The sequence below is a fragment of the Phalaenopsis equestris genome, unplaced genomic scaffold (genome assembly GCF_001263595.1).
Source record: "Phalaenopsis equestris unplaced genomic scaffold, ASM126359v1 Scaffold204200, whole genome shotgun sequence".
NCBI lineage: Eukaryota > Viridiplantae > Streptophyta > Magnoliopsida > Asparagales > Orchidaceae > Phalaenopsis > Phalaenopsis equestris.
The window spans coordinates 8,476-17,638 of record NW_018223772.1 but is presented as its reverse complement, the minus strand read 5'-3'; the positions used below and the strand labels follow the sequence as shown (position 1 = coordinate 17,638).

At 33.9% G+C, this 9,163-nt stretch overlaps 1 protein-coding gene across 1 annotated transcript; it reads left to right on the top strand.

Annotated features, from left to right (window-relative positions):
• Positions 1–95: 95 nt before the first annotated feature.
• LOC110036242 (protein PHR1-LIKE 3-like) lies at positions 96–8,805 on the top strand. Its single transcript, XM_020740642.1, has 5 exons — positions 96–166; positions 653–704; positions 5,607–5,685; positions 5,776–5,839; positions 8,178–8,805. The coding sequence occupies exons 1-5, from the start codon at positions 119–121 to the stop codon at positions 8,583–8,585; spliced, it is 651 nt and encodes a 216-aa protein (XP_020596301.1). The 5' UTR covers positions 96–118; the 3' UTR covers positions 8,586–8,805.
• The last annotated feature ends 358 nt before the right edge of the window (positions 8,806–9,163 follow it).

The following is a 9,163-nucleotide window of genomic DNA, read 5'->3' as shown; positions in this document are numbered from 1 at the left end:
GTTCACGAACAACGAGCCGTTTTGACAGCCCTACAAGCTAGAGAGGTTGGGCTTTTGTATCTGATACCTTTTTGTGGCTTCTTTTGCAGAAGCAACCCCAAAGGCCATACTGAGGATAATGAATGTAAAAGGACTTACACTCTACCATTTGAAGAGTCATCTTCAGGTTGCGTCTGATCTGGCAATTTATGCATGGAAACTAAAAAACTCATTCTTGTTTATTGATACAAATTCCTATCACCACACAATTCTTATATATTTACATATCTAACACCTAAACATTGATACTTACATGCACAACATTCAAATCTTTAACATCGCTTTGAAAATACCACTATTATAAACTTCTTAAAAGTGAAATACACCTCATGCATAGGTTTATAACACCGAAGTGTTATAAATGTAAATACCAAACTTTAGGTTTTAGATGTGTAAATACATAAGAATTGTGTGCTACTGTGTGTAAATTTCCTCAAATTAAAACCCTTTCAAAGCTACATGGCAATTTTTTATGGAATGAAAACTTTGGATTTTTAATTAAAAAAGATCATTATATTTTTTCTTATGTGTAGAAATGAAACTATTAAAATATGTATGTTTGCATGGAACAAAGTTTCATCTTTCTTAACATTTTACATGGCTCATTTTACAGAAATACAGAATGGGGAAGCAATTATCAAAAGACCTTGAAAGCCCTAATGATGGTATTTCTCTTGGCACCTCTCCATCTCTCCAAGTACATGCCAACTATGCTGCTTTTGAATCTGTCTGGATATAATATGATTGCTTGGACTGCAGGAGATAATTTTACTTTCAACTTATTTTTTTAGGGGCATTTACAAACATATTATACAATTCTTATTTATTTACGTTAGAAGTTATATTATGAAATAATTTATTCTTGTTAGAAATTATGAGGATTATATTTATTTTTAATATAACTTTATTTCCTTTCCTATCTGATGTTGTCTCGTTTATCTCCAAATAATTATTATAAATTGATTAATTGGAGATTTTAGTCATTTTTCCTGTCTTTCTTATTTTAGGATTCATGTAAGTGTTACTTATAACCCTTTTTCATATCAATAAAGGTATTCCGCTTTATTCTGAATTTCAACATAGTATTAAAGCTTCAAAATAAACCAAAAAATTTCCTGCCGTCGAAAACTTCCTATTCTTTGCAGCCGGCAATCTTTGTCGTGCTGCTCGCCCTTCCTCCGCCTCATCTTTTTCAGTTTTTCCACCGGAAACTTCCTCTCAATGCAGGCCCTAATCATTGAAACTCCTTCCTGCAGGAACTAGCCATTGGAACCCTCTCCCTGCAAACTCTAGATGTCGAAAACTTCCTTCCTTCTCTGTAGAGGCCTCCTTCCTTGAATTTTCATCCCATTGCCGAATTTCCCTTCATGCAGGAAATAATTATGTTGGACCCCTACATTCTCCATCTGTCTGCAGGAAAAAATTCTGTGTTGAGTAGTTTTGTCAGACCTCCTCCTCCTGCAGCCAGACCTTTCGCTGCTTGCAAGCTTCCTGGAACTTAGTCCGAATCTCTTAGCCCACCCTGCAGGAGCAGAGTTAACTTTTTTTTAATTGAATTCTCCCCGTGTCTCTGTCGGAAGCCTCATATGTATGGACATCTCTGCGGACCTTCCGGATGGAAGCATAGAGCTCGCAACAATCTCCAGTCGCTGAAATCGGTGAAGCACTGCAAGCAGTAGTGACAACATCTGCAGACATAAAAACATGTCGAGGACTTATCTATGATTTATCTAGTTCAGGCGGTGACTCGAATGATGCGAAGGAGTGGTCAGCTTCCATAAGAAAGCTATTTATAGCTTTTCCTTCCATGATATTATGGTGTGTGGAAGTGGTTGGAGGCATCAAAACGAACAACCTTACAATTCTTATAGACGCAGCTCATCTCCTTTCTGACATTGCGACTTTCACCATTTCCTTGTTCTTGATGTGGGCGGCAGGATGGAAAGATCCTTGTCAATCTTACAGATTTTACAGAATCGAAATTCTAGGAGCACTGGTATTCATCAAACTTATATGGCTTCCAGATTCCATCCACTGCACTGCTTGCTGATAGCGTTGGCGAGGCTGCCCAGATCTACTACAAGCTGGCCAAGCTTGGTGCTATGATGCATGTGATTGACATTGGAGGCGGTCTCGACATCTACTTCGATGAAACGCATTCCAGCTGCTCGGACATGTGCGTGGGCTATAGATTGGACGAATACGCCTGTACAGTAGTTCATTATCCAGTATGCTTGCAATCGCAAGCAAGTGCGCCATCCTATTATGTACAACGAGAGTATGGTTGCTTTCTCAAGCATCAATCCCTCCTCCAATGTTTTTCTCTGCAGCAGGCCCTCCGGAATTTTTCCTATAGTAGGTCCTACTCCGGAGCCTTTCCTGCAGGAAAAGCTCCGCAGGAGGCCCTGATGCCCAAACATAAACATGGGCTATGGATTGGACGAAACTGTACAGTAGTTTGAGCTATCTAATATGCTTGCAATCTCAAGCAAGTGCGCCATCATGTTATCTACAACAAGAGTATGCTTGCAATCTCAAGCATCAGACCATCCTCCAATATTTTTTCCTGCAGCAGGCTCTCCTTCGAAATTTTCCTGCAGTAGGCCCTCTTCCGGAGCTTTTCCTGTATCAGGCTTTCTTCTGGAATCTTTCCTGCAGTAGACCCTTCTTTGGAGCTTTTCCTATAGCAGACCCTCCTCCAGAGTTTTTTTCTTTTTTCTTTGCAAGTCATACCTTGTAGCTTTTTCTTGCAGGTTGTCTACGTCCTTGTAAACTCCCGTGCGACATTACCTGTAAGAGTCTTCCCCTACACACCGTAAGAATTACAGTCAATGACAACCGCAGTCAACTAGAAGTCAATTTTCTCGTTGGTTGTCTACTTCCCTGCAAACTCTCCTGCAACATTATCTATAGGAGTCTTTCGTCTACCTACAAGCACTGTAGTAATTGCAGTTAAAAACAACCGCAGTCAACTAGAGGTCAGTTTTTCTGCAGGTTGTCTATTTCCCTGCAAACTCCCCTGCAGTATTACCTATAAGAGTCTTATGTCTACCCACAGACACTGCAAGAAGTGCAATCAAATACAACCGCAGTACGGGATGAAGATTTCAAGTTCTACTTGAGAGGATCTTCCTCGCCCATTGTTTGATATTTTCAAATCCAAATTGAATATGGTTTTCAACCATGTTTCAAGTTGAGAGGGAGTATTAGAAGTTATATCAGGAAATAATTTATTTTTTATAAAAGTTATGAGGAGTAGATTTATTTCCTAATATAACTTTATTTCCTTTCCTATTTTAGGTTTATTTTATTGGATTGGATTTATTTCCTTTCCTATTTCAATCTTTTCAATTTTATGTTCTTTCTTTTTTCTCCAAATAATTATTATGAATTAATTAATATGAGATATTAGGTGTTATATCTTTTCTTTTCTGTTATTTTATTTTTCCTTTCTTTCCTATTCTAGGATTCATGTACGAGCTATTTATAACTCATTTTCATATCAATAAAGGTATTTCACATTATTCTGAATTTCAACAATTTACATATTTAACACCTAAGCATTCATATTTACATGCATACCACTCAAATCTTTAGCATCAAATAAATAAAACCACAATCACCACCACTTTTTTAAAAATTAAATACAAATTTTCATGCATAGGTTTATTATAACCAATGTGTTATGAGTGTAAATATCAAAATTTAGGTGTTAACGTAAATATCAAAATTTAGGTGTTAGCATGTAAATGCATAAGAATTGTATGGTTTGTTTCTAAATTTTTTCTTTTTTAGTAGAACTTTATTTGACCTACTTTTCCATGTTAAAGTAGTCTTATCTTTTTCCCAAAGGACTTATATGTATCGCTATCGCTAGATGGATCGCAAACACTGTGATCGATGGAAGGCTCTACTGATCTAAAACTGGAATAAGTTAGTAAAAACCAAAATTAATAGACGATAAATTACACCAAATAAGAAGCTTATTTTGATTCTCTTCGTAGATGTGAAAAAATAAACAATAGGAAGTTGAGGAGAAATCTGACACCTCGTTAGCAAAATCTACTCTGATAGTTGTGGACCAGAATGTTTGACAGTTAGAGAAGTTCTCGGTGTCGGAGTTTTGGAAATATACTAAAAAGGGCAAAGCAATAATTCATACAGAGCACTCTCTGCTATATATGATGATATGTATAAAGATTATGGACATGTATACTGATATATGTATTATATTGCTAAACCACCAAAAACTGAAAATCATCCATTCAAATGCAAGGCGCAGAGGATACAATAATTTTCATAATTATCTGATTGCCCTTAAAAACACAAGCCAACCCCGTTCATCAGTGCATTCTAATAATGATCTGATCTCTCCAAAAAAATTAAAAAAAAAAAGAAATAAACATTCAAAAGTAAGTTCCAAGCATAGTACGATTTTTATTTAGGCAGATATTATGAAGAATATTGTAAATTGCACTAATATATACATAAGGCTGAAAATGAACGGAGCGTTTGACAAGCTACCGGTGCATTGGTTTGATTAGAGCTCGTTTATGATCATTTAAGTAGATAATCGAACAAACTTAAACACTTTAATAAATAATTGATTACCAAATGAGCAAGCATGATCATTAATTTGATTCATTTATGTTTATGAACAATATTGCGTAAAGGCTCATGAATAAGCTTTCTAAGAAGCTTATTCAAGGCTTGATTAAGACTCGTTCATGTATAATATTATTTAATTGTTTATTTCTTAAGTTCATTAACCTTTATTTGATATAGGTTTTTTTTTTCGAACAAGTTCCTCGCATGAAGCTTGATTATGACTTGTTTATTTTGTTAAATAAGTTGCTTGTCATTAAGCCTGATAATTTCTATATGAATTGAGCTCAAATCAAACTCTATCCGAGATTGAATATGGTTTTAATAAACAAACTCGAACCCTAAATTTTGAATCAAGCTCTCGTCAAACTTGAACAGGCTTTTAATAAAATGAGCTTGAACTTGAACAAGCACAAACTTGGTTTGGCTTATTTGATTTGCAGCCCTGCAAATACTTTTTGTTACAAGGGATGAATGAAGTGAAATATGATGAAGTTTCTCAGTAAGAAAAAAAATGTAAATTATATATGGCAGTACAATAACTGTTTTAACAGCTTTATTAAATCATATAAATCCTGATTTGACAGAATTTAGTGAATTCAGGATTTAAGGCAAAACTGGGAAGAAATTGAATCTACTAGATCAAATTATTTTTTCCGTGAAGCAAAATGTAAGTTAAATCAGACTTAAATTCATTACGAGATAGCCGCTTAGACTGTTACCAAGTAATGTTATGTAGAATTTTTTGGGAAATTTAGCATCACTCTCAAGAGAAATACAATTCTTAAACAATAGTATTGTATGTTTTTTTTTTGATGTGTTTTATAAATTGGGAAAATGTGCGACTTACGGAAGAAAAAAAAAGAGTCTCATGATAAACGCTGTGTTAATTAAATGCCTATTTAATGCAAGTCTTTGAAATTTTCAAGATGCAGTTCTAAACTTTATTCTGTTTGCCTTAGGACTTGCAGTCTCTGCTGTTGTGGAAAATCGGGGAAGTCCATGTGCAAAATCTACGCAGGCAACCCAAGAATTTAATGAGTATGTTTAAGTTTCTTTCTTTTTATTTATTAATTTATTTTACGTTATTCAATTCTTATCTAAAACATCTCATATTTCTTTCACTGATAGTGGGTGTAATGAGGCAATGAGAGTCCAAATGGAACTTCAGCGAAGGTTGCATGAACAACTGGAGGTTAGTTTTTCCTGTTGTAATATTGAAAAATTTTGAAAGTTTTTAACTAAAAAAAATTCAAATTCTTTCTGCTTAACATCTTTCTTAGTAGAAAAAAACAATATATTAGGAAGTTGAGAAAAAGATTCATTTAAATTATAATTGAAAAATGAAGGCATCTCTAAATAAGAATAAAGGACAAAAAGGCTATAAATACTAAAATGAATTAGATCGCGAGGTAGGCATGATAGTTGCGATGATCCATGCTTCGTTGTTCATTATTTACTCGGAACATATCGCAATTGGCAACTCTGCTTGTGTTTAAATTTTGAAGGGCTTGTTTGGTTAGCGGAATAAGGAATGCACTGTAGAGGAATGTAGGGATGTTGGCTCGAAAAAATATAAATGTTGTATAAAATTTTAATGTCTATTAGAATTTATTTACTAGTTTAATTTCAATGTATTTAAATTTGTTGCATTTGGGCGAATTCTAAATATATCGCTTATGTAGCACTACTATTTCTAAAAATATGTCGTACTTGTTTTCAGACACAAACACTTTTTCGATACTTTTCTGACACTATAAAATATATGTAAATTTTTGGGCCAAAATAAGTTGAAGCCGAGCATAAGTAGTTCACTCTTTGTTTGTTGAAGTTGAGCATTAAAGATCCATCCTGCATTCGTCAAAACTAAGTGTCAGAGTTCTTTTTTATTCATCAAAGTCGAACCTGCATCTGCTAAAGCAAAAGCCTAAACTTATTTGTCGCAACCCGAGTAGCAATCAAAGATATTAATTGAAATTGATCTAAATGCATCCTTGCGTTGAAGTCTCTATTTGTCGAAATCAAGTGGAGTCAAAGCCTTCCTAATTTTGTAATTGATAATTAATATATATATATATATTTTTACTTTTTAATGAGTTGAAATAGTTATAAATCTAAACAAATTCTAATTTAAAAAGTTAAATTTTAACTTAATTAATAAACAAGGTGTAATTGAAGGATAATTTATATTTTAGTAGATAAGTTGGAGGAATTTTTCTGAAACATATTTTATGTCAAATTTTGAAAATTATTTTTGTAAGCATGAGGTTTTACAATACAAGTTAAATTTTATTCTCGCATAGTTTATTTTATGGTGTCTTTAATAAAGAATAATGAAAAAAAATATATTTTATATTAATAATTTATTAAATATAAAAATGTGTCAATATGCGTCTTGTCCTATTTTTTAAAATTATGTCATATCCATGTATCGTGTCATGTCGGTGCTCGTTCTTTATAGTAGTACACTGTTTCTACCACAGCCTGCTATGCTTGCCCATCACCTTTGCTGCCTGCTACCACAACCTCCCATTGTCATCGGCCTCCTACCACCTGCCACCCGCCACCCGCCATGGCTTATAAGTTTTACATTAAATACAAAAAATTTTAAATCTTGCATATGTATTGTATTCATTGAAATAAAAATATTTTTTTCACAATACATTGTATTTATTTTTCACTACATTTCTTTTACATTGTATTTCTTTTCAACAAATCAAACATATCCCCTAAATAGCTACAATAATGTTGAAAACAACCTAATACGATAGGCAGCAGAACTGTATATTTGCTTGTATTCCAGAAATGTTTTTCAGAACCTGCTCTTACACATTAAAGCTCATGTAGAAACAAACCGAAAAAAAGGAAGAGATTCCCAATTGCCACATGTTAATAATTGCTTTAAATTCTCGTGTTTTGTTTTAAATTGTTTGTTAAGCGAGCCGAATACAAATAAAAATTTAGGAGAATTTATAATTGAGTTGGTCACAGACATGCACATGCTATCATGTTTGGCTTATTTTGACTCTCAATAGGTGAGTAATTAAATAATTAAACATTTATTATTAATTTATATATCTATATTGATTATCTAAATATTATAATTTTGTTATAAGTTTTTTTTAATTATTTTAAATATATTTATTTGTTTCTATGTTTAATATAAAAAAACAAAATTGTATTTTCTTAATATTTCGGCAAATAAGAGCTGAACAATAGCCACAAATAACTAAATGAGCTAAAATTTCTGAAAGCGTTTAGAATATGTATTTGCACATCTAACACCTGAACTTCAATTTTTACATGCATACCATGCCACCTTGCCTCTGCATGAAAACATGCATTTCATTTTTCAAAAATTAATACAGTGCTATTTATTATATGATATGAAACACATCATGGTATAAAAGTAAAAAATCAAGAAATTTTAGGTGCTAGATGTGTAAATCTATAAGAATTAGATGGTAGGTATGTAAATACCTTCATCAGTATGATTGCAGAGCTAATTTCATGCAACCATGTCATCTCTCCAGGTTCAGAGAAGTCTCGAGCTGCGGATTGAAGCGCAGAGCAAATACCTCGAAACCATTCTGGAAAGAGCCTGCAATGCTCTCGTAGATACAAATCTAAGAGCAAATGAGATCGAATCAAACCCACAAAAATCCCCAGAATTCGGCAACAGAGAAATCCATGGATGCTTGGCCTTCTCATCCGAGCCTCTCCAGCTGCCTCTCTTGTCTGAAATAGCAGGGGCGGATGAGAAACCTGGGAGCCGAGCTGAGCGCATGAATGGCTGCTCTGTAGAGAGCTCCTGCTCTTCCAACGGTAGCTTTGGTTCCAAGGGGGTTTTGAAGAAGCGGCCGCGCAGTGTGCTTTTCAATGCTCGGTTGAATTTTGGTAATGGTCTGCTTGAGGATCAGACATGGATGAGTTCAGCTTGAACCAAAAGGTTTTTTTTTTTTTTTTAAGGAAGATTTACATGCATACCACTCAATTTTTATGGATTTACATATCTGATGCTTTGACTCGAGTTTTACATGCATGCTACGTTACATATGAGCGAAAGGGTGTATTTTGCTTGTTTAGATGTTAGGATTGGTGGTAATTTTGATGTGATATGAAAATTTTGGGTGATGTAAATGTAAAAAAATAAAGTTTAAACTGTCTGGTATGTAAATATGTAGGAATTGGGTGGTGTGTTTGTAAATGGCCCTTTTTGGTTTGATGAGATCTCTCTCTTTCTCTAAGTTTTTTCGATTTGCTGGCCCAGTCCATTTTTAGATAGTTTCTAAAGGCGATATAATAGGACATCAATAAGTCAAGTCTAACTGTACAATTCAGGACGTTACATGAGGAGAGATGTCTCATATAGTGTGAGGAGATTATGTTGTGTTAACTATTTAACAGTTTCTAGAGACATTTTAAGCAAAGTCACCAGGAACGAATGAGTTCTATGCCAAGCTGTTCGCTTATTATATATATGGGAAATTAACATGCATGCAACACTATTCATATGTAT

What these genes read in the sequence shown, in the direction of transcription:
- LOC110036242 (XM_020740642.1), top strand. Translation starts at nt 119, where the DNA reads ATGAATGTAAAAGGACTTACACTCTACCATTTGAAGAGTCATCTTCAG. An exon ending in CCTTGAAAGCCCTAATGATG is followed by an intron (nt 705 to 5,606) that starts GTATTTCTCTTG and finishes TGTTTGCCTTAG; the next exon opens with GACTTGCAGTCTCTGCTGTT. An exon ending in GCAACCCAAGAATTTAATGA is followed by an intron (nt 5,686 to 5,775) that starts GTATGTTTAAGT and finishes TTTCACTGATAG; the next exon opens with TGGGTGTAATGAGGCAATGA.